Consider the following 24,123-nt stretch of genomic DNA (forward strand, 5'->3'; position numbering starts at 1 on the left):
AGGTGGTGCTGGGGGAGGGCAAGGCTGGTGGGTCCCCAGGAGAGGGTAGGCACCCTGGGGCCTCTGGACAGTGCAGTTCAAACCTCCCTCCTCCAGCACTTTTTGGAATTTGAAAAAAAAAAATCAATAAATAAATGGCATTTATAAATCATGAATCTTTGCTTATATTTTACACACATGTAACGATCTTTACCCTAAGTAGGAAAAGCATGTCTCTAAGAACTAGTTTATTTCCTTGGAACACAAGAATTTTTACCTGGTGCCATAGAAAACGGTACATATAAATAAAAAGGCAGTGTTTCTGTGTAAAACAAAAGTACATAAATAAATACTAAAAAAAAAAAAAATTGAAATTCTTGTTCTTATTTTGTATAAAAACATTTTTTTTTTTTTTTTTTAATAAAAAAGGCTCCTTTGGTTGGCCCCAGCATCCTGCAGCACTGGAAACGCCCGAGGGCGTGGGAAAGGAAGCCGGGGTCCCGCAGGCGTGGCCATCTACTTGAATGCCTCTGGAATGTGGGTGACCTGGGATTGCATGGTGGTGGGCGGGCTGGAGATGCCCTCAGACCAATCGGAGATGTTGGAATGTGGTGAGGAGCTCGACCACTGGTCAGGGGACTCAGGGGACGGGGTGAGGAAGGGATGCTCGGGCACCTGCAGCTGGCGGCTGGGGGTGTTGTCCACAGGGGACGAGGAGCAGCTGTGCTGGGAGGGCGGAGTCAGGAACTGCGTGGTGGTCATGGGCGGGGCCAGCGAGGACGGCAGTGAGGCGGGCAGGGTCTGGCTCTCCTGGGGCAGGATGGTGTGCACTGCCAGGTTGCTGGGGCCCAGTGGCTGCACATCCTGGCTTGGCTCCCCTCCCAGGAGGCTCCGACCCAGGTGCCCACTGGCTGCTGTGCCCACGCCCAGGTGAGGCTGTGCAGGTGGCTGCAGGCTCTGAGGCTGCTGGATGTCTGGTAGTTGCAGGTTCTGTTGCTGCATCTGCAAGTTTTGCTGTGTCACCTGCTGGGGCTGCACCAAGTGAGGCTGGGTGGCATGCCGTGCGTTGGGCAGGCCCTGGTAGCTCATCATCTGGGACAGCGCACTAGCGGAGAGACTGCCGGGCAGCGAGCCCATCATGGTGTGCTGGAGCGTGGGGGTCTGTGTGCTCAGCGTGCCTGGTGCCACTGCCCCTCGCAGTGGGTTGTATTGGCTGGGCACCATGCCACTCTGTAGCCGAGAAAGCCACTCACATTGGCCGTTCAAGCCCACAGTCCCACCCACAGTGAAATTCACGGCCCCTGTGCTGCTGGTGCCCAGGACTGTGCCAGTGCTGGAGGCCACAGGCAGGTGGGAGAGCCGTGGTGGGCCAGGCTCAAAGGCCAGTCGGCCACCTCCACCCAGAGCTGCCATCTCAGGCTTGGCCGCCACGTTCAGATGGCTGATGCCCAGGTGGGCGTCAGGCATGCCGGGCAGGTGGTTGAGAGGCATGGATGGAGACTGCTGGAACGGGGAGGGTAGGAGGGGAGGTGAGGCCACATCCGACAGGTAGCCGTGTGGCGACTCCAGGGAGTCCACGGGTGACAGCATGCTCGAGCTGTCCAGTAGGCAGCCCTTGCCATCCTGGGACTTCTTCCTGCGCACCTTGAGGTCCCTGGCCTCCTTGCTGCCACAGGCTGGGCCTTTGGAGCTGGGCTTGCGGGCCTTCTTGCCCTGCACGCTGGGCTTGAGGTTGCCCAGGTAGCCCCTGGGCGAGCAGAGGGTTGGGGACAGGCGGGGCGTGCCGCCCAGGGCGGTGCCGTGCAGCTGAGGGCTGCGCACCAGGTTGTGCTCGTCCAGCAGCCTCACGATGTCGTGGTGCATGCGCTCCTGTGCGATGTCACGTGGCAGGCGGTCCATGTGGTCCGTGATGTCTCGGTTGGCAAAGTGGTCCAGCAGCACCTTGGCAGTCTCGTAGCTGCCCTCCCGGGCAGCCAGGAACAGAGGCGTCTCCTCCTGGAAATACGCAGAGGGCAGTGAGGGGCTGGCTGGTGTGGGGTCATGCTCTGTGGCCATTCACACACCCCAGCAGACCCCACTCCTGCCAGCCCCACACCACAACCTGCACCCTTTCTTCTCGAAAACCTCAGATGACACATCATCTGGCACCACCAAGACGGGGCTGTGGGGTCCTCAACTCCTAAATCTGCAGGCCTTCATTGCACAGAGTCACAACTCCACCAAACTCTAACAAGCTGTGTGCCCTGTCTCCCTGTCTCCCTGTGCAGATGTAATACTGCAGTGATTTCATGGCTTGGGGATCCCTGAAGTGCATCCGTGGCCCAGGTAAGGAGCTTCCTGTCAAGAGGGACCTGCAGTCCTGGTGTCTCAGCTCTTCCTGGCTTGCTCTGCCCAGCAGATAAACCATATGCTCTGAGAGGCCGCTGTGTAGGGAGGGAAAAGGGCCCTGAGGCCTGGTGCCCAGGAGCCAGCCCCTCAGTCTTTGGGGCTTTGTCCCTCTCATGGGACAGACCAGATCATGCTGCCAGCCCTGGACTGGTGAGCACCTGGGTCTGAAGGACTCCTTGGTGTCTGACACCTGCTGAGACTCCCTCACCCAAGAGAGGCCCTGGCTTAGATATAGCTGGGGCCACCTGGAGTCAGGGCACAGGAGGCAGCAGCTCTGCCCTCTATACCCAAGTGTCCAGAGGAACCCAAACACAGCCAGCAGAGAACCAAGGAGCCTGGGGAGATAGAGTCAGGTTGGCATGAGGAGGAAAGGCCGGGCCAGCACAGCACAACCTCCTCAGCTTCAGGGCAGTGGGCGGGACACCTCTGCACTTAGAAGCCTCCTGAGGCACAGAGCCACCCACCGCAAGCCTGCAGCTGCGCCTGCGTCACCATGCACCCACGACAGCAGAGGTAAGGCCCAGGTAGCACTGGCAGAGGCAGCTACAGCAGCACCTCCCCCAAGGAGGCCAGGACCTCTTAGTTCGATACAGCTCCGGCCCCCCAGCCCACCCCAACTTGGGAGGGAGTCAGGAGACTCCCTGTGTGCTGCTCCTGGAAGCAGTCTACCAGGCGTCCCACCACAGCCTGTGGCTGGCTCCGGCTCACCTTGTTGTTCTGCATGTCCTTGTTGGCCCCGTTCTTCAGGAGCACAACGGCGGCATCCACGTTGTTCACTGCAGCAGCCCAGTGCAGGGCTGACTTGCCTGGGGGAGTGGACAGAGAGGGTCAGGAGCAGCCTGGGCAGCAACCCTGCCCTGTCCTGGCAGCTGGGCTGCAGCGGGGCCTACCCAAGTCATCCACAGCATTGACGTCTGCATGCGAGTTGATGAGGTCCTCCAGCATGCCCTCTACGGCCAGGCGGGCGGCCAGAATCAGGGGAGTCGTGCCGTCATGCATGCGGGCGTCTAGGTCTGTGGCTCGGTTCCGGATCAGGATCTGGACACAAGGGAGGACTCAGGCAGGGACATCACAAACACAAGTCTGATGACCCGACTGAGGACTAATGTCTGGACCAGGGCCAGCTGCCCTCCCAGAGGAGACAGGCCACTCCTGGGACCTGAATGGCCCCGGCACCACAGGACAGCATGAAGCTGTTGTCCATGGATGCAGGAGGGCTGAGCACCTCAGTGACACGGGGACCCAGCACAAACACATAGAGCCTCATTGAATCCTGCCATGGTCTTGGCTGTCAAGACCACCCCAAAACAGAGGGTCCTGGCCTGCCCAGCCACAGGGGTGCTGAGGGTCGTGAACTCTGGCTCACACCCTGTACCATACTCAGAACCACTGAGCCAGGCTATTTGTCTAGGCCCCAGTGGTAGGGTGGGCAGCCCTTAAATTGCTACCTTGCCCAACTCACAGGTGGGAAGGGTGGTCACCATCTACTGGTGGGTGAAAGGGGCTGAGCAACCTGCCACACTGCCTAGGCCCCTGCAGAGCTCCTGAGAGCCCCAGTCTCTGCCTGCAAGGGGGCCACATAGCCTGCATGGTCGCCACCTGCCCGGGGCGCAATTTCCCTCAAGGATAATCTTAATTCCTTATTTCCACTCAGGTTAAGAAATCATCGAGTGGCAAGTTTCGTGAAGATGTCTGTCTCGTGCCTCATCTGGATCTGCTCCAGGTTCCAGCCTGGAGACTGGCTGGCAGCCTGCCTGTAAAGCCTCTGCTGGGGATGCTCCCCAGACACCCAGGTTTCCAAATCCCTAGATCCACCGTTGCCCAGGCTCCCTGGCAAGGACAGAGTGGAGGTTTGCTGGGCTGGCTGGCCTCTAAAGCTCTCCTCACCGCCAAGAGCTATGCCTGCGGCCAGAGCTATGAGAGAGGGGCAGAGTGAAGGGCAGAGGCACTCGGACCAGGACCTTGAGCCTGCCCTGACCCTGAGCCCAGAGGCTGTCTTGGGTGGGGGTGGTGAGGCCCTGCCTCGCCTGCAGCCCCCGACTGGCAGCTTCCCACAGAGGACAGAGCAGGGTTCTGTACTCCTCCGAGCGTGCCTCCTGGTGTGCTAACGTCCAGGGGGAGACTCCAGCTGACTGTTTAAGCCACAGCCAGGCCAGGACTCCCAGGGCCTCCTGAGCCTGGCTGTGGCAGCCTGAGGAGGCGTGAGCAGCTGCTGCCTACCTGGAAGACGCCCTGTGCGTCAGCAGAAACGGCTGCATGTAGCGGGGTGCGTCCCATGTTGTCCTGGATATTGGCATCTGCGCTGGCCTCCAGCAGGCGCTTGGCAGCATCGGAGCGTGAGTAACGGGCAGCCAGATGCAAGGCAGTCTCGCCCGTGCGGTCTGTCTGGTTGTGCAGACTGGCACCCTGGTAGATGAAGTCAGAGATGACGGCCGGGGCATCCTCCTCCTCCTCGCTGATGCCCGTCTCCAGGCCCCCTCCGCTGCAGGAGGCGATCATGAGCGGGGTGAAGCCATCTGCATTGAGGGCAGAGAAAGGGCGCAGTTCAGTCCTGGATGGCCAGCCTCAGGCCTGAGTTCAAGGGGAAGCCCTGTGGACATGCTGCCCAGTGCACCACCGCCCTGTGCACACAGCCATGCCACGGGGACGGCGGGGGAGCTGCAGAAGTCACACTGTGCTCCTTAAGGACAGAGGGCAAGTCCCACTGCCAACTCGCTGGTAAGCAGTGGAGAGCCCTATGCCACTCCCTGACTTGTCCAAGACTCTGCACAAACCCCACCAGGAAGACGCAAAGTCTGCACTTAGAACCTGGACTCTGAACGTCTCACAAGGCAGCATGGGGAGGGGTCTCAGGGTGGCTGGACTAGCCTAAAGGATCAGTCCGAGGAGGGCGCCTCCAGAGGCATGTGCGCTAGGAGGGAAGCAGTGATGAGGGAGCAGGCAGGAAAGCTGCGGGGCAGGAGCTGCGGCACACCAGCACAAGGCTGGGGGTTCAGGTGGCCTTACCGGGCCCACGGACATTGACGTCCATGCAGTCAGCATCCACCTCTCCCTGGGGTGGCGTGGGGGCCATGGCAGACATGCGCAGGTCCGCAGCATCCAGGTGCTGCTGGGTCCACTGCCGGTGATCTGTCTGATCATCCAGGTCGGGAAGAACCACAGGTTCCTCGAACTAAGTTGGGGAGGAGCAGAAAGCCACACCCTCAGGTCTGCCCAGGAGCTGGACAACCACCGGGGAGGCCCACACCCGCTGGACTCACCCGGAACTTCTTGGTCTCCAGGCCCTCATCCCCCCACTCGTTCTGGCTGTCCTCCATGAGGGCGCCGTCCGAGGCGTTCTTCAGGGGCCTGAGGGTGGGAGGCAAGACTGAGCGGGCTCCCAGGGAGCTGCCTGCGGCCACGGCTCAGCAGCCTGCTGTGGAGACCAGAGCCCCCCAGGAAGCCTAACCGCCCAGCCCAGAAGCAGGGCTGCCCCCACTCACTTGAGGCCCACGGAGTCCTCGCCAAGGGGCTCCCGCCGCTTCTTCTTGCTGGCTTCTGACACCTTGAAGCCCTCAGGGAACCAGAGCTGGCCATGCTGCCGCCGGCGCTTGCGGGACAGCAGGACCCCGCAGCCCACGAAGAAGAGAAGCACAAAAGCGGCGGCGGCCACGTACATGAGGTGCAGCTGCGCGGGGGGCGGCGGCTCCACAGTCTCACCTGCGGGCAGGGCCACGGGCAGGCGCCCAGACGTCAGCGTGGCTGTGCAGCAGGCCAGCGGCCGGGAGCCTGCTCACCTGCTCTCCTCCATCCCGCCCCCCAAAATAAGGTCATTTTCTACGCGATTAATCAGAATTGCAAACTATCACTAGATTCTCTCCTGCACCAGCCGACTATCTGGAGACAGCGTTCACTTTTTCCCCTTTCAGGGAGAAGGATTAACCAACTTCAAATCGCTGCACTCGCATTGAGCTGTTAAGACAAAGGATTTAGGGGGATTTTCAAGATACAAACTTCAACACTTCACATGACACCGATCAATTCTTCACTCGCTCTCTCTCTCTCTTTAAAAAAAAAAAAAAAAACACTAATGATTTTGAAATAATACCCAACAAAGAAGAACCGGGGGAGGGGTGGGGAGAAAGGCTCCCACTTTCCACTGGGCTGGCTGGTCCCCGGCAGCTCCTCCAGCCAGCCGCCAAGGGTAGGGAAGGCAGCCATCCGGGAAGTTCTATCCTGCACTCCGAAGGCAAGACACGCCACGGGTGGCATGGGAAGTAGGGCCACAGGGACAGAGGGACAGGCAGCTCTGGCCTCCCCCAGGGGACCCCCCACGACAGGCAACCCGCTCCCGATGGCTGGGACAGGGCCCACACTCACTCTGCACTGCATCGATCTTGTAGGGGATGTTGAGGCTGCCCAGCGAGGCCAGCGCCCCCAGGAAGGCAGCCACATCGGCGGCACTCTGGAAGCACTGGGAGGAGGACTGCACGCACTGCCGGTTGTCGATCTCCAGGTAGACGATGGACCTGGGCACACCGCCAGGCTGGGACCAGACATCCCTCCCCACGGCCCGCCCAGCACACTGTCCGGGTCAGCCCCAGCCCTCGCCACTGTCCCAACAGCAGGAGGCAGGTCTGCTAGCAGCAACCCCGGGAGTGAGCAGCCCATCCAGGGAAGCCTGCGTGGCACAGAGGCGCTCAGCACACTCTCCCAGGGCCCGCAGCCCCCGGGGCTCCCTTTGTGCCGCAAGCCCTTTGTGCCCACTTCCCTCACCCAGGAGCCCAAGCCCCTCCCAGGAGCTGTGTCCAGGCCCTGCAGAAGTGCAGGCATGCGGTGGGGGCAGGGGCATGTGCAGAACCCACCGCAGTCGCCCAGCAAAGACACCAGGATCAAGGAGAGGAGGGCAAGGGCGGGGGACCCCCAGGTGTGGGGCGTGGGTGATGGGCCTGGCCAGCTAGGGCTTCTGGACACTCCTGGGGCTGCCATGTCCACGGGCCTGTGCCCCACTACAGCTGCTCAGCTCCTCAGCGTTTGGGGCCCAGCCACAGCACCCCTGCCCAAGCCCCCAGCCCTGCCTCCTCTCAGGCTGGAAAAGGGGCCCCGTGACAGCTGGGTCTCGTCCAGGGTGGGTGTGCCAGCCCCACGGGAGACCCTGGAGCTTTGATCCGCTCAGTCCCCAATGCCTGGTGCAATCAGAACCACCCTCTGGGTACAGGGGTAAAGCCTGCAGGCACTGAGGGAGGTGTGGCCACGGAGGCCAGGCCCTGTCAGCCACACCACCTCTGCTCCTTGGCTGTGCAGACCCTGGGAGCTCAGGTTCACCCACTGTTGTTGTACAGGGGATGGTACTGCCTGGCCCGGGGCAGCTGATGGGAGCAGGTGAAACTGGAGAGAGGTCAGGAAGGGGCTCAGGAACAGACCTTGTGGACCAGAGCCAGGGCTCACTCACCCGCGGATGTCCATGGGGTCCAGCTCCCTGCGCTGGCGCCTGCTGCCTATAGGGAGCAGGGAGGCTGTGGCCTGGCCAAGCAGGGAGGTGGGCGCCTCCCAGCCGGCGGCTCGCTTGATGGGGTGTTTGCGCAGCTCCTCCTCATGGCCATAGTAGGGGAAGATCATCTGGTGGCCCTGTGCGTCCCGCTTGAAGACCACGTTGGTGTGTAGCACACGGCTGAGCTCACGCAGGAAGTGTAGGGAGTGGTTGCGCAGCTGCTGGGGCGGCAGCAGCACCACCAGCACCAGCGTGCCAGCCGCCAGTCGCTCAGGGACGTGCTCCGCGCAGTCCAGCCCGTCCCACTCGCATTCGGCGCTGTTGCAGCCCTGGTCGCAGTGCCCGTCACTGAAGTGGTCCTTGCAGTACTGGTCGTACAGGGGGCTGCAGGCACAGGGTGCTCAGGCCACCCCCCAGCGGGTCCCCCGGCCCACTCCAGCCACCTACCACCTCCAGTGCTGTCCGGGGCACCTGCCCTCCCTGGACCTGGGAACCGTGCCCACCAGCCCCGTGGGGCTGTGTCCTTCCTCCCGCCACACTGCCCTGCGCCCACCCAGACCCAGGTGGAGGCCCCGCCTTACTTGCACTGGCCTTCCGCATGCTGGCAGTCGAAGCCGTCGAAGAGGCAGCCAGCGGAGTTGCACTGGCTGTCGCAGCGGCCGTCACTGAAGTACTTCCAGCACTGCAGGGACTGTGTGCAGTTCTTCCAGGGGTCATTGAAGTTGAGGGAGCAGTCGCCGCCATCCCAGCCGCAGGCGTGGTGGTTGCACTGCAGGCTGCAGACCTTGTTGCCCGCGTCCTCCTGGCACTCAGGCAGCTCGCAGGCCTCCTCAATCTGCGGCGGCGCGATGTCGCGCCCGGCGCCGCCCCCAAAGCTGTAGTCTAGGATGTGGCACAGGAGTCCGTTGAACTTGGGGGGGCACAGGCAGCGGTAGAAGGGGCTCTCAGATGTGGGCTCACAGCTGCCCTGGTTGTAGCAGGGGTTGCTGCCCACACAGGGGCTGCTGGCTGGAAACTGGCACTCGGGGCCTGTGAAGGGGGCCAGGCACAGGCAGGTGGGGCTGCGCGGGCCTGAGATGCACGTGCCGCCGTTGAGGCAGCGGAGGGAGCCGCAGGTGCGCGCATCGTTCTCGCAGGTGGCTCCCTCGAAGCCCTGGGGGAGGGGGCAGCACAGGGTCAGGCAGGCCGCACCCACCACCTGGAGGAGGGGTCACGGCCCCCCAGCAGCAAAGCCTTAAAGCAACTTCTCGGGGAGAAGGTCAGGGGTGCTGGGGTGGGGAGGTAGTCACACACATGCCCAACACCCAGGTCAACCCTGAGGCAACCCGCGGACCTGAGTTCGTGACCCGCATCAGCACTGCCAAGGGCAAGATGCTGAGGGGAGGCTGAGGGGACTGCTTGCACCTCTGCCCAGGCAACCTGCAGGCCTAAAGCTGCTCTGAAACTACAGCATCCAACCCGACAAGCCAGGCTGGAGGCTTGGCCCAGGGGCAGAGCACTGGCCCAGCCTAGGCCCTGGGTTCACAGAAAACGCAACCAAGGAGGCTCTGTGGAACAAGGGTGAGGGAGACCTGCTACCGCTGCTCCAGGCTGCACGGCCCGGAGGAGGCCGGTCTACGCTTCGCTGGGTGGCTGCACCTACCGCTGGGCACTTGCAGATGAACCCGCGGGCAGTGTTGGACGCCACGTTGCAGGTGCCCCCATTCTTGCAGGGCTTGCCCTTGCATCCATTGATGACCGACTCACAGCGGCGCCCTGGGGAGGACACGGGTATGAGGGCTGGCCCCGCCCCCACCCGCCTGGCCCCGCCCCACGCCGCCTGGCCCCACCCCCAGACCTACCCGTGTGGCCTGGGCGGCACTCGCAGTGGAAGTCATTGACGCGCTGCACACAGTTCTGGGTGCCACGTGGGTCGCAGGGGTTGGACAGACACTCATTGACGTCACCCTCACACCGCTCACCCACAAAGCCGGGTGGACAGGTGCAGCTGTAGCCACCCACCTGGTCCACGCAGGTGCCGTTGTTGAAGCACCGGGGGCTGCGGGAGGTGGGGTCTAGAGGGGGGCTGCAGTCATCCACATTGATCTCGCAATGCACACCTGCAGGGTGTGGTGGTGGTCAGGGCTGGGGCCACATTGCTGCTGGGTCTGTCCTGGGGCGGCAGGTGGTCAGTACTGAACCACCCAGACACCCAGGAAAGGCAGGATGTGACAGCAAAGGTTGGACTCCACTTCCTGCTGGGATACCTCTCTGGGTCCCTTCCTGTCAGTTCTGCACCCACCCAGGCCCACGAGGTAGAGTGGAGTCATCTGCTGGTTGCAGGACACACCTGTGCGGTCACAGGTCTGATTAACCTGCTTTCCCCTGGGGAGGACACTGGCCCCCAGCCCTGGGGAGCAGCCTTACCCTGTGTGCCACGGGGGCAGGAGCACTTGTAGGTATTGGTGAGGTCAATGCAGGTACCCCCATTCTGGCAGGGGTGGGAAAGGCACTCATTGATCTCCTCGGAGCAATTGGCCCCGTGGTAGCCGGCCACGCACTGCAGGGAGACGGAACAAGGGCAGGGCTGCAGCTCAGCTCCCAGACCCCACTGTGTGGGCCACAGACTCCTGCACCGCCCGCCTGCCGAGAGAAGCCTCGGGCCCTCAGGCCCATGCAGGGACCTCAGCAAGCAGGAGACTCTGCTGATGGTGGGACAAGCCTGGTCCCACGGCTACAGGAGGACCTTGGGGCAGGTGCCAGCTGAGCCCAGGCGCCATCTGGGGCAGGGGACATCCACCACTCAGCACATCCTCCCTCCTCCTCCTCTGCGGAGCCCGCGCCCAGCTCCCAGCCCGACTCACCTTGCAGGAGTAACCGCCCAGGTAGTCAGTGCAGGTGGCCCCGTTCTGGCAGGGGCTGGGCGAGCACTCATCTACCTCGTCCTCACAATAGCTGCCGGTGTAGCCCGCCTGGCAGCGGCAGTGGTGGATGTTGCCCACGTCCACACACAGTCCTCCATGCTGGCACAGGTGGGAGACCTTGACCCCTGTGGGGCAAGGCAGGAGTGAGGTGAGGCGGCTCCTCCCTCGGGACTGCTGGGCCACCCAGGGCCTCTGGTTACCTCGCTGCTGCGCAGCCACCTCACAGGAGACACTGGGCACGTCACAGTAGAGGCCAGTCCATCCGCTGCGGCACTCACAGCGGTACAGGGTGTTGGTGTGCCAGCACTTGCCTCCGTTCTTGCAGGGAGAGGAGTCACACCAGCGCACGAGGTCCTGGGGGCGGGGGGTGCACATGCTCAACGCCCTACCCCACCAGCTCTGATGTGGGTGCCGCCCCGCCATCCCCACCCCTGCCATCAGCAAGCACGGCTAAAGGACCCCATGCCGTGGGGAGCTGGGACCCCATTCCATGGGGTGCAGGCATCTGAGGACTGGGACCCTCCCCACCTGCCCTGGGAGCAGCCTGGGGCCTGCCTGTCTCGCTCTCAGGGTCCCAAGAAGCTGCAGGTAATGGGCAGTCCGCAAAAATGAGTGTCTGATGTCCATATGAGCGCGAGGTTGGGTCCAGGACCCTTATGGATGTGGAAGGGTCTCCTGTGGACAGTGCAGACCCGTGCCTGGCATCCCTCCCCTCTCACCTGGCAGTTGAGGCCAGTGTAGCCCTGGGGGCAGGTGCACCTGTAGGTGCCATAGCTGTCCTGGCAGGTGCCGCCGTGCAGGCAGGGCCGCGAGTCGCACTCGTCGATGTCATGCTGGCAGTAGCTGCCCGTGAAGCCGGGAGGGCACAGGCAGGTGAAGGCGTTGATGCCATCCACACAAGTACCACCATTGAAGCAGGAGCTGAGGGTGCAGGGGAGGTCAGTGTGCAGTGTGTCCCACCGAGAGGGGCCACCCACCAGCCTCCCCTCCCTTCCTGTGCCTTCTTTAAACACATGCTGAGGGGCCTTACAAGACAGAGGGACGTGGTAGTCAAAGTGACAGAATCGGTCTGCATGGAACCTGGAAACTATCATGTCACAAACCAGGGATGAGACTGAGCTTCCTGGCAACCACGGCCAAAAGGAAGCAAGACAGGTCCTGACACTTGTGTGAGAGGAGACACCCAGTCCTACTGGATGAACTATGGGGGTTCCTGGCTAAGTCCCAGGAGGTCACAACGACCCTCTTAAGAGAACACAGTGCTGGGAGTGGGGGGTGCAGCTCAGTGGCAGTGTCTGACTAGCCCAAGTGAGGCCCTGTCTTCAATTCCCAGCACTACGAAGAAGGAGGAGGGACTCAAGTCCATTAGAGTTGAGGGCCCTTGTCCTGGGCAGATGCCTGCCCACTGTGCCAGATTGCCAGACACCATGTACCCTGCCTCGGCCCACAGCCAGATGCCACCGTGGCAGCTGGAGAGGCCAGCCTGGAGCAGCCTGTGCGGCCTGCCGCCTGCCCGGGCCCCACCTCTCTGTGCAGTCAGGCATGTTGTTCTCGCAGTGGATGCCGTTGAAGCCCGCGGGGCAGGTGCAGGTGTAGCTGTCCACACAGTCGGTGCAGTTGGCCCCATGGTGGCAGGGGTTGCTGGCACACTCGTTGATGTCCTCCTCACAGAAGGCCCCCTGGAAGCCGGGCAGGCAGTCGCAGAAGGCCATGTTGACGCCGTCCGTGCAGGAGCCACCATTGTGGCACGGGTCTGGGAGGGGACAGCAGGGTCAGCCTGAGGGGTGGGCACCGACCCACACTGCAGGGTGACAAGGCCTGCAGGCAGCCCCACTGAGTGGGGTGGGGGCATCTGGCTGGGCATGCCCTGGGTCCCCTGACCTCAGGCTCCACGGCAGGGAGGAGGGTGATCTCCCCTGAGTGGAGTGGAAGCCAGAGTGGAATGACATTCCTGCCCCGCTGCTGGGTGGCACCAGGCACCCTGTTTCTCTAAATTCCAGCTTTCGGTGAGGCTGGGCTGGGGAGGCCCAAGAACCTGCACCTTGGGGCCTGGCAAGGACCAGCTGCCAGGAAGGCCAAGCCCTATGCCAATGTCAGCTCAGGGAAGAACTGCAGGGCTCCTGGTGCCCCACCTCAGCAGGGGGCCTGAGCAGGCCAGTGTGGTACTAGTAGGCAGTGGCCACCTCCCTAGCCTGTCCCCCAGCACCTAACCTGGATTCCCTGATGAGCCACAGCAGGTGGACCAAGCAGAGGGCTCTGGGGGGCCCTGATGGCCGACACCACCTGGCTGGCACAGCGTTCTCCCCTGACCCCGGGGAGCTGCCCATGCCCACGGGGCACAGAGCACCGGGCCACTCACTCGGCCGGCAGTCGTCGATGTCGCTCTCGCAGTCGCGCCCCGTGTAGCCTGCCTGGCAGAGGCAGCGGTAGCTACCGTTGGTGTTCTGGCAGGACGCGCCGTTGCGGCACGGGCTCTTCACGCACTCATTGACATCGATCTCACAGGTCTGCCCTGTGGGGTGGAGGGGCCGTCAACTGCCGCAGCTCCAGCCCAGGCCTTCACCTCACCCCAGCCAGTCCCAGCCCCCACGGCTGCCCTCTGTCCCCTGACTTGGGCCCCTGAATCCTGCAGAACCCAGGATGAGAAAGCCGTCCAAAGTCAGTTCCAGAGCCCCCAAGAGCTCATCTCATAAGGTGGGCACCCGCTCCTCTTACCCTCCCTGACCCCCTCAGCCGGACCAGCCAGCCTCACCCTGCCATCCTGCTGGGCAGACGCAGAAAAAACTCTCGTAGTCCTCTGACTCCCTGCACACCCCACCGTTTCTGCAGGGGCTGGGGGCACAGGGGGCCAGCACCCCCTCACATGTGGCTCCTGGGGAGAGACATGGGTGAGACCTGGAAGCTCGGTCCTGCAGGGTCTCAGCAAGGGAGCCTGCTGGTCCACCATCAGCTGGACCCACAGGAGCCAACACACAGGGACCGCGTGTGCTCCCAGCCGAGCCCCAACCCTGAATCTGGGGAAAAGCAGGTAGAACACAGAGGGGATGCCCAAGACCAACCCGACGACTCTCGCCTCGGGCTCCCGCAGGGCGCAGGAGGGGCCTGGCCCTGCATGGAGCTCCCACCACGAGAGCATGCCAGGAGAGGCAGCCACAGCCTGGGGGGACACCGCACCTGCCCCGGCCCCTCCATGTCTGCTGGGGACAAGGACCCTGCAAGTAGCCAGGGCTCCGGGTAGCAGGAGGCTGTCAACAAGGGTCCGACTCTGGCACCTGTACTCCCAAGCACCTCCCAAGCACGTGGCAGGAAGCCCGGGTGCAGCCCCCGGCCTCAGAGCCCGCGGGGAGCAGGGCACGCTCTAGGGGACCCTGCACACCCTGTGACTCCCTGCCGCCCAGGAGGCTTTCCTCTCATGGCTGTGGGCTGGCCTCCCTGGAGCGAGGAAGCGTTATCTTCCTCGTCTCCCACCGTGTCCGGGTGCTGGTACGACTTTCCAGGCCTCTCTATCGGTTTCCACGGTGACCTGGGCAGGCAGGAACTTAGCCAGAGTTTCCGACAATTGTACAAAGGGAAGCAGGAAGAGGGCAGACCGGAAGCAGGTCAGCCCAGGGGGCTCCTCCCGCCAGGCCCAAGAGCAGCGTGTCCAGAAGGGACACTGGGTGCACCAGCAGCTGAGTTTCCTCACTGACCGACAGGGAGACAGAATCCAGGCCTGACTCTTGTCAGAGGAAGCACTCCTCTCGCCACAGGCTGCCGGGTGTCATGAGAACACAGGCGGGACCCCCCACCCTGCCCAGACAGGCCCTGCCAAGGCACCCAGGGCCCAACCGTCCCTGGGGCAGGGTCCTCTGCCCATCCCTGGGGGAGCCGCGGTGGCTCCGCATTGAATGGGCCACACATCACTGCCACAGGGGGCCCATTTCCCAAGATCCCACTGGCCAGGCCAGGCAGGGGCTGGGACACCCAGGGAAACGTGCCCTGCCTCTGCTCTGCAAGAACAGAGAGCTCCTTGTTCCCCTCACAAAGAGGCCTGCCGTCAAAGGAATCCCTCAGGTCTGGCGTTCAGGGGAGGGCAGCTGGCCCCGGAGGCCCATGCAGACAGGAGGACGAGGTCCTGGCGGCCCATAGTCCAGGCCAGGCTCCCTGGGCTTCCTCTCGGCAGGTGGGCCACGTGATGTGCCCAGGACAGACTCAAACTAAAATTTCAGGCTCTGCATTTGCTCGTCTTGGGGCCAGACCCTCAGGAAGGTGCAAAGATTTTCGAATGCTGCTGAGGAGTGGACGCCAGCCCCAGGAGAGCCAGGGTGTGCCAGGCCACCCTCACCTGTGTAGGGCAACAGGCAGTTGCACTTGTACCCAGCGACATCGTCGATGCAGGTGCCCTGGTTCAGGCACGGGTTGGACACGCACTCATTGATGTTGGTCTGGCAGTTGGAGCCTGGAGAGAGCGGGCAGTGGTCACGTGTCTGCCCTGGCCGGCCCATCCTCGCCCTAGGAGATGGCGGCCTGCTCACCACTGAAGCCTTCCCGGCAGGTGCACACGTAGCCGCTGGTCAGGTCTTTGCAGGTGCCGCCGTGCAGGCAGGGGCTGGACTCACACTCGTCGGTGTTGGCGTCACAGTTGGCCCCGCTCCATCCAGGCTCGCAGTCACACTTGTAGCTGTTGGCCAGCAGGCTGCAGGTCAGCCTGGCGGGTGGCGTGGGCCTGGGCTCCGGCCCGCCTGGCCCCGCCACGGTTGCATACCGATGGAAGGGGAGCAGGGGCCTGACCAGGAGGACCCTCTCAGTCCTTTAAAGCAGGGCTGAGACCATGGCACGAGTCCCCCACGATGCAGAACGCACAGCGGAGATGCCCACTGCTCACCCTCTGCACGAGCAGGGTGGACGTGTCGGGCGTCACTGTGGCCACATGCATGGGTTTCAAGGACCCGTGGGCCTGTGTTCCAAGCAGATGCTGTGGCCATGAAGACACAGCCAGGGCTACCAGGCAGACCAGGGGCTGACCATCCGTCCTCGGAGCTCCCGCCCCCGTGCCCGCCCGCACTCCACCCGCAGGGTGCCCAGGGCATACCCGTTGAGGCTGTCCCGGCAGGTCCCGTGCACACAGGGGCTGCTGTTACACTCGTTGACCTCGGACAGGCAGGTGGGGTCGTGGTAGCCCTCAGGACAGTGGCAGGTGAAGCCGTTGATGCCGTCCTCACAGGTGCCCCCGTTGTGACAGGGGCTTCCCGCACACTCGTCGATGTTGACGTTGCACATGCTCCCTGCGGGCAGCCGGCACCAAGACTCAGCCCTCCAGGGCCAGGGTCCCAGGGGGCAGGCCCTGACCATTTGGGTCTCAGTTCCTCCACCTAAGCAGGATGCCATCCCCAGGTCCTCCCAAAGACACAACCACCTGTGACAGCAGCCGCAGGCCCAGGCTCAGGCTGCTCCCACCAGCTCCCAGGGCCCAGCACACACACTGCTGCTGTGCCCTCTGATGAGAACCCAAGACCAGAGCTGAAGCACCTGCTCGAGGGCAGACGGGAAGGGGCAGGGCAGAATGTGCCCAGGGCCTGGTCTCAAGAACTGGCCACTCCCTTGCGGCGGGGCTGGCATTGACCAGGGATAGGAGGTGTATGGTCTCTGCTGCAGCTGACCTTTGCTATCCCAGCCCTCAGGTCCTATCTAGCCCCAAAGTCACCCCGGACCTGGCCTGTCCAGGGGCCCCAGGGCGAACCCTAACTCTGACCTCAGCCTTGGGCGTCTCCACCTGGACCGCTCACCCGTGTAGCCTGGCTCGCAGGCACACTCGTAGCCGTCGATCTTATCCAGGCAGGTGCCCGAGTCACAGGGGTTGCTGGCACAGTCGTCCAGGTTGACCTCACAGTTGGGTCCTGAGAGAGGGGTGGGCATGGCGTCAGCTCCACAGCCCTGCCTTGCCGCCCACTCCACCCCAGCCTGGGAGGCACCTGTGGTCCCCTTGAGGCAGAAGCAGAGGTAGGCATTGTCGCGGTCCTGGCAGGTGCCCCCGTGGCGGCAGGGCTGGCTGTGGCACTCGTTGATGTTGGTCTCACAGTGGTGGCCCGTGTACCCCGGCTGGCAGAGGCAGGTGAAGGTGGCCACGCCGTCCTTGCAGGAGCCGTAGTGACAGGGGTCTGGGTCACACTCATCTATGTCCACCTCACAGTGGGCCCCTGTGTAGCCTGTACCGAGAAGCATACAAGAAGGCTCAGGGCCAGCTGCTCCCTGGACACATCCCAGGAAGCCACTGACCAGAGCCAGAGTCACTGCCACTCAGGGAAGGTGCCGTGTCCCCAGGGTCAGAGCAGCTCTGTGCTCTCTGTCCTCAGATGAGAGGGTCCCGTGGGCAGCCCCCAACCCCCGGCCCACGCTGCCACCCCGCCGCCGATGCCTCACCTTCTGTGCACACACAGGCGTACGTGTTGGGCCCGTCCAGGCACCGGGCGCCATTCCTGCAGGGTGTGCTGGCACACTCGTCCACGTCGTACTGGCACAGGTGCCCGCTGAAGCCTGTGGCCGGCAGGGGTGGGCTGAGGTCACATGGCCGTGCCCTGTGGCCCTGTGGGCACTGCCCCAGGGCTCAGCAGTCAAGTGCCCAGCTGGGCAGACCCCAGGTTCTTTGCTGTGCCTTTCGGAGCCCCCACCCCTCTGATCAAAGCAAAGCACTGCGTGGCCCCTGCCTCAGGGGTGGCCTGTCTCCCTAGGCCTGGCAGAGGGGCCTTTTCCCAAACCCTCTGGTTGCTATGGCTACAGCTGCCTGGGCTGTGAAGGAGGAGCCCCGAGCTGTCCAGGACAGCTGATTTGCATTTCAGGAGGTCAGAGGCCCAGCCCTGCCCCAGGGCAGATAAGGCACCCTGCCAAGCCCCCGGGGCTCTCCTCGTCTCCTCTTTGCTCTCTGCGGCAGGCCAGGAAGGTAACAGAGCAGGGGGCTCCCTCCCAGCCCGGGGGGTGCACTGTAGCTCTCAGCCCCAGCTGTCCACGCAGGAGAACCGTACCCCACCAGCAGGCTCGAGCTCCCCACACTCCAGCACACCTGGCAAGGTGGGCCAACACCCACTGCCCAGCCTGGTCTTGATCCACAGGGGACCAAAAGCCACCCCTGTCCACTCCCAAGATGAAATCTTTGCCCTCCCAGCAGTCTGGGCCTCCTGGGACAGTGGGATGGCTGCTGTGGACCATACCTAGGCCTGGGTGCAGGCCACTGGCCGTGGAGAAGAGAGCACAGGGCCCTGTGGGACCTTACCTGTGAGGCACTCGCACGCGAACTCATTGATCTTGTCCAGGCAGCGGCCACCGTGGAGACACGGGCTGCTGGCACACTCGTCCACGTTGACCTCGCAGTACACACCTTCATAGCCTGTGGGGGAACGGCCTCAGCCACCCCACTCCAGCCCTGCAGCCAGGCCGGCCGACCCCAGCACCGCAGCCTGGGCCATGCCCACACCCGGCTCCTGCAGGCTGCGCTAACCCATCTACCTGGCTCTGGCCCGCTCTCTCCTGCACCCTATGGGGCTAGCCTCCCTTTCCCCAAATGCCCCTAACCAAGGAAGTAGAGACATGGCCAGCGTGCTCCCAGGCTGCCCCTGAGGCTGTCCGGCCTTGGCTGGGCTCCTCCCCTACTCTCTGGGGCGGGGTGACCGGAGGACGCACCGGGCATGCAGATGCACTGGAACTCCCCGATCTGGTCCAGGCAGGTGGCCTCGTTTTGGCAGGGGTTGGAGATGCACTCATTGACGTCGATCTCGCAGCGGGGGCCTGTGTAGCCCTGCAGACACTGGCACTCGAAGGAGCCCAGCGTGTTGAGGCACTTGCCCGCATGCTCACAGGGGTTGGCGCCTGGTGAGAGGTGATGGTGAGGCCCCCGTGGTGCAGGCCGGCTGTCCTCCAGGGCTGGCCGCGTCGCCCAGCTGCCCGCACCTACCCAGTGCACACTCGTCCACGTCCTGGCTGCAGGCTGGCCCCGTGTACCCTGAGGGGCAGGTGCAGATGGCCTTGCCATTGACGGGGTTGGTGTCGCAGTTCGAGCCCTCGTTGCAGGGGTTGCTGATACATGCGTCACTGAGGTGGCACAGCAGGCCTGGCAGGACAGCAGCGGTCAGCGTGCTGGGCTCCTGGCCTGGGAACGGGAGGTGGCCGCACCCAGGAAGGGGCCTCCCACGCTCAGGTCGCTCCAGGGGCCAGGCCACAGGGCTCACCGGTGCGGCCGTGGGGACACTCGCAGTAGAAGGAGGCCACGCGGTCATGGCAGGTGGCACCGTGGAAGCAGGCGGCACTGGCACAGTCATCGATGTTCTCGCCGCAGTCCTCGCCTGTCCAGCCGTTGACGCACACACAGTTGTAGCCGCCGAGGGTGTTGTGGCAGGTCCCGCCATTCTGGCAGGCGGTGGGCATCAGCTGGCACTCATCCACGTCCTCCGTGCAGTACTGGCCTGCAGGGGTGGGCAGGGAACCGTCAACCCTGGGACTGCTGCGCCTGGGGCTGAGGAGCCCCCCTGCCTCCACGCCCTACCCACCCCTGGCACCAGAGGGGCCGTCATCTCATCTCTCCACCCTCACCCGCCACCCACAGACAGAGCTCCAAGGGCAGGGCTGTGTCTGTCCAGCCTGGCACCCCTGCGTCCAACTCAGAAATCAACCTGGCTCAACACTGGGGGCCCAGAGCAGGACCCGGGCTGCTAAGGGCCCATCGGACCAGCTGACGCCCATCTGTGATAACCCAGAGTGGGGTTCTCAGGCCCTGGTCCTGGGCACAGTGGCTGTCCCTCATGTGGTCCTCCCAGGACCGCCTCTGCTCTCCAGGCCCAGGACCCATCCCAGCCTGGAATGACTCTCGGGCCCTCCCTCCACCCCCACACAGCTGAGTGGGTGGGTCCTTGCCCAGGCCACATCCCTGCATACGCGCCTGTCCACTCAGGCGGGCAGCGGCAGTTGTAGGTGTTCACACCGTCCACGCAGGCACCCCCGTTCTTGCAGCCGTTTCCTGGACAGTCATCCACGTTCTCCTCGCAGTTGAGACCAGTGAAGCCTGTGGTAGAGGCAGGGCAGGGTCTGAGTCTGCCAGGGGCCAGTTGCTGGGCTCCAGCATCTCTGGCTCCCGGGGAAGGGATAGCTGTTCCTCCATGGCCCTGCCTGGGGCCCTGGGGTCTGCTGATCTGTAAGCAGGCCATGCCCGGCACCCAAGGGAACATGCTCCTCCCAGAGAATCAGTGTGAAAGGGCCAGCGGAACAGAGGTTCTATCGCAAACCCTTGCCGTCCTGAGTTTCTGATGCTTGTAGAGAGCTACCTATGACCAGGAGCCAAGCAGCCGTCATCCTACAGGGGCTGACCCTGGGGCCGGTGTCTCTGACCTGAGGACTGAGCAGGGGACCCAGGTGGGCCCGTTCAGCCAGGACATGGTCCTGCCCCAGGGCCCAGAGGCCCAGCCTCAACCTCCTAGGAATAGAGATGGGCTGGTCTCCCAGGCGGGGTTCCACAGCCAGCCCCCACCAGGGCCTCCTCAACCAGTTAGCTATTAATCCACTCAACTCCCGCTGGGTCAATGATCAACCCAGAAAGGTGCGTCTGGCAACAGCCAAACTTGCAGCCAGTTACTAATTAACACTCCTCCTAGGATGCCTTTGAACCCCTCCTGCCCTCGGGCTCTTCCCTCTGGGACCCCCAATTCACCAGCTGCTCTGGAGCAAAAACCGCAGGCTAAGGAAAGCCACAGATCTGACATTGGTTTGGGGGAGAGTACCCCATGTCGGAGCCCAAGCCTGAGTTCTGGTCCCCCAGGGTGGTGGCAGGATGCACTGCACTCAGAGGGCCTGGTTCTAAAGTGGGTGGAGGTCCTGGGCAGGGTCTGAGCCTGGGCAGTGCCAAAGACTCTGCTGGGGGAGCAGGGGAGCAAGCAGGAGCCCCACATGAGCCCGGCCAGTCCCTCTGCCTGCACAGCATCCTCCCTGTAAGATGGGGTTGGGGAGAGCTGGGGAGGGGACAGGCAAGCTCAGCTGGGGCCGGCGGGGCCAGTGCACCTCTACATGCCAGCCAGGGACTCACAGGGTCCTGGTGCTGTCCTGACCGTGGCGGCCTGTGACTCCTTGGGCACCTGTGACCTCTCTCTGGGGTCCTGGCCATCAGACAGGGACTCAAGCCTGTGGGGGAACCTGCCTCGAGTCTGAACAGCAAGTCTCGGAGAGCAATGGACTCAGTTCCTCTGCGGCCACCCTCATCTGCCCATCCTAACACAGCCCAGCTCCACACTAGGCAGTGTCCCTTCATCAGAGGAGACCTGGTCCCAGTGCACTGGCCTCTGAGACCCACCTACTCTGTCCAGATCCCAGGAGCCCACCCTTCCATCCACCTCCCAGCATCTGCCTGTGTCTGGGCAGCTGAGCGGGCAGACCTCGCCTGCCCGCCTGCCTGCCCATGGGAGTCCCTGCCAGTTCCACACATGACTGTCCTCTGACAAGGCCCCTCCCCCCATCCCATGAGAAGGCAGCCCCTGACCCTGTGGCCGATGTGAGGTCCCAGCTGAGGTTACGGCCACCAAGGAGGGTTCGAACCCTCCTTGGTGCCCACCAGGCATGAGGGCTCTGCCTTCACCGACCGAGTGCCAAGCTGGTCAGGGTGCCTTGGTGGGTGGGTGTAGGGGGCTGCCTGAACCTCTCCAAGCTTGCCCAGGACTTTCAGGAAATGCAAAGGCCTGGGGCTGCACGCAGGCCTGGGGCTGGCTCTGCAGACTGCGGGCAGCAGCGAGCTTCCCCTTTGCAGGGGGGCAGGGCGGCCCTGGGGTCACCCCCAGGTCAGTAGGGTCCAGCTACTCCTTGCACCCAAACACCATGAGCACTCCCTGAGCCCTCTCCCCGTGGCACAGCCCACTGAAGAGGTTTCGAAAGATGTTTTTGGCACACTGGAGAGGGAACCCGGGGTCTCGTGCACACCAGGCAAGCTCTCCTCTGAGCCACCGTCCTAGCCGGCAGATGGGTTTTCAAGTCTCTGCGTCACTGTTGTTATTTTTAGAGCTGCAGTAAAATTTGCTCAAACGAGAACTGCAGAGAAATGAGGGGGCGGTGCTCACTCATCCCCCTCCCAAGGTAACAGCCACGGCCCTCTCTGCTCTGCCTTCCAGCCCTGGGGGAAGCCCCGAGGCTGCACAGGCCAAGTACCCTCCCCCCAGAGAACTCAAGAAACAAGGGGGTGACCTGTGCTGCGGCAATGGACCCACACCCCACCCCCAGAATGAGCAGGACAGGGCAGGTGCCACAGGAGATCCAGGGAGGGGCTTCTATTTCAGAGTTCAGACAGCAAAGGAACTGGGAGGCCATGCACCAGCTGTCCAGTGCCCAAAAGAGCCCATCCTGGGCAGAATGGCCTGGGGGTGCACTGTGCTAACTGCCCGGCTTCTAGTCTAGCGCCCGACCCTGAGCTGCCCCATGGCATCATCAGGGCCCCACCGTACGCCCACTCCAGGGAGCCCCCCAGCCCTGCCCACCCGGCGCCTGCTCTGAACTTCCTGGGCTCCCTCCACACGGTGGCCCGTTCCATACCCCTTGGCCAACAGCAACAGGACAGGCTCACACAGGTGTGAAACCGGCAGGGGCCGGCGAGGCCAGCAGGACGTACCTGGGAGGCAGGCACACTCGTGGGTGGTGTCCCCAGTGGGGCGGCAGGTGCCCCCATTCTGGCAGGGTGAGGGGCTGCAGGGCACGTAGGGCAGCTCGCAGTGAGGACCCGTGTGGGTGGGACGGCAGATGCAGCGGTAGGAGCCGACCTCGTTGTGGCAGGTGCCTCCGTGGCGGCACAGCCCTGGGCTCTGGCTACACTCATTGACGTCCTGTCTGCAGGTCGGGCCGTGGAAGCCGGGTGGGCAGCCGCAGATATACGAGGACTCAAAGGGCAGACACTGGCCGCCATTGGCACAGGGGTTGGAGGCACACGGGTCAGCCTGTTGGCACGATTTCCCTGGTGGAGCAGAGTGGGCAGGAGGCTCAGGCTGGTCACCCAGGTCTGTAGCCAGGGCCTCCCTGGGAACACAGGGGCACCAGCCTGAAGTATCTCCACCACCTCTGGATCTGCTGTGGTCATCTGTCTGTGGACACCGGACCAGAGGTCCTAGGAGGCCAGTGACCACCAAGGACAGAGCTGCTAAGTGTGAAGGGGTGACCTTGGGGCCTGAGTCCTGACCATTTCTTCCAGAGCCACATGCAACTGACTTTGGAAGCTTGGGGCATCAGCAGGAAGAGAGGGCAGGGCCCGAGACCTCCTTTGTCCTCACCTGACCAGCCCGGGGGGCAGCGGCACTTATACTCGGTGAGCGTGACCAGGTCACAGGTGCCCCCGTTCCGACAAGGGCTGGCCAGGCAGGCGTTGTCGAGGGGCGTCAGGCAGAGGGGCCCAGAGAAGCCCAGGGGGCAGAAGCAGGCGTAGTCCGCAGTGCCGCCGCGGTCTACCACACGGCAGGTCCCGGCGTTCTTGCAGGGGGAGCTGAGGCATGGGTTGGGGTCCTGGCACCTCTGGCCCACGAAGGCCCCGCTGCAGCTGTCAGCAGACAGGTGGGTGGTTAGCTCCCCAGGGCCCGCCCACCACCATGACACAGCAGCCCCCACCCCAGCTGAGCTGGGTGGGCAGCCAGGCACAGGCTCCAGGACCAACGACCGTTCAGTGGCTGCTCGGGGGCAGCCTGCTGGGCAGGGAGATGTCCTGGCCTACAGCGGACAACTGGACAACATGTGACACAGCAATGCCACCAGCTGGGCACCTTAGAGCCATTAGTTCCCAAGAAGGGAGACTTCAATGAAAAGGACAGCCACCACCCACAGGGGACAAACTCCTGCAGTGCAGCTTAGCAAACCCGGCGGGCGTCTGGGTCTGGGTCTGGGTCTGTTCCCCAGGGAAGGGGCCCTGCCCACTCCGTTTTCAGTAATGAAAGGTCCAGTCTGAGTGACAGAGTTGGTGTTTTCTAGCCTTTCAAACATCAGAGCCGGCCAAGGTGGAAGTGCCACAGGGACGGCTCCAGCCGCTTCCCTCTGCCATCAGGTCCCCTGCTCACCAGGCACCATCCGCAAGAGCAGAGGCCCCATTTTACATCTGGGGAAAACAGGGTGACCTGGGGGCATTCGTCCTCAGCTCTGTGCCAGCTGGTCCTGGCCCGAGAGGAACTTCCTCCTCCCATAGGCCAGGCCTGTCCCTCCCTCAACACGGGGCCAGAAGAGAGGAGTGTCCTGCTTGCAGACCTGGTCTCACGGTCTCAGGTTCCTGCAGGGACTGCTCAGCATCTGCCACACCCTGGCCCCAGGAGCCTGCTCAGCCACCTGCTGGCCTGGCTTCCAGAGACCAGGCCATAAACTACCACCCCGTCACCTCCAGGCCTCCAGCTCCCGGGAGGGCTCTGGGAGCAG

At 63.4% G+C, this 24,123-nt stretch overlaps 1 protein-coding gene across 1 annotated transcript in view; it reads right to left on the reverse strand.

The window, feature by feature from the left end:
- The window catches only part of NOTCH1 (notch receptor 1), a 40,361-nt gene continuing 16,238 nt past the window's right edge, over window positions 1–24,123 (reverse strand). The window contains exons 3-34 of the mRNA XM_079112976.1: window positions 23,001–23,263; window positions 22,349–22,687; window positions 19,646–19,768; window positions 18,939–19,172; window positions 18,665–18,820; window positions 18,394–18,579; window positions 17,987–18,100; window positions 17,140–17,253; window positions 16,692–16,925; window positions 16,506–16,616; window positions 15,812–16,004; window positions 15,255–15,400; window positions 15,065–15,178; window positions 13,493–13,612; window positions 13,100–13,252; window positions 12,265–12,493; window positions 11,460–11,661; window positions 10,941–11,094; window positions 10,681–10,865; window positions 10,244–10,376; window positions 9,679–9,936; window positions 9,480–9,592; window positions 8,419–8,990; window positions 7,799–8,221; window positions 6,727–6,875; window positions 5,850–6,066; window positions 5,628–5,715; window positions 5,374–5,539; window positions 4,588–4,883; window positions 3,258–3,405; window positions 3,076–3,173; window positions 1–1,974 (exon numbers count right to left, since the gene is read on the reverse strand). Of these exons, the coding sequence (XP_078969102.1) occupies window positions 496–1,974; window positions 3,076–3,173; window positions 3,258–3,405; window positions 4,588–4,883; window positions 5,374–5,539; window positions 5,628–5,715; window positions 5,850–6,066; window positions 6,727–6,875; window positions 7,799–8,221; window positions 8,419–8,990; window positions 9,480–9,592; window positions 9,679–9,936; window positions 10,244–10,376; window positions 10,681–10,865; window positions 10,941–11,094; window positions 11,460–11,661; window positions 12,265–12,493; window positions 13,100–13,252; window positions 13,493–13,612; window positions 15,065–15,178; window positions 15,255–15,400; window positions 15,812–16,004; window positions 16,506–16,616; window positions 16,692–16,925; window positions 17,140–17,253; window positions 17,987–18,100; window positions 18,394–18,579; window positions 18,665–18,820; window positions 18,939–19,172; window positions 19,646–19,768; window positions 22,349–22,687; window positions 23,001–23,263 (7,510 nt within the window). The 3' untranslated portion in view covers window positions 1–495. The remainder of the gene's footprint in view (window positions 1,975–3,075; window positions 3,174–3,257; window positions 3,406–4,587; window positions 4,884–5,373; window positions 5,540–5,627; window positions 5,716–5,849; window positions 6,067–6,726; window positions 6,876–7,798; window positions 8,222–8,418; window positions 8,991–9,479; window positions 9,593–9,678; window positions 9,937–10,243; window positions 10,377–10,680; window positions 10,866–10,940; window positions 11,095–11,459; window positions 11,662–12,264; window positions 12,494–13,099; window positions 13,253–13,492; window positions 13,613–15,064; window positions 15,179–15,254; window positions 15,401–15,811; window positions 16,005–16,505; window positions 16,617–16,691; window positions 16,926–17,139; window positions 17,254–17,986; window positions 18,101–18,393; window positions 18,580–18,664; window positions 18,821–18,938; window positions 19,173–19,645; window positions 19,769–22,348; window positions 22,688–23,000; window positions 23,264–24,123) is intronic.

Source organism: Sciurus vulgaris (assembly GCF_902686455.1).
Source record: "Sciurus vulgaris genome assembly, chromosome: 15".
In the NCBI taxonomy this organism is placed as follows: domain Eukaryota; kingdom Metazoa; phylum Chordata; class Mammalia; order Rodentia; family Sciuridae; genus Sciurus; species Sciurus vulgaris.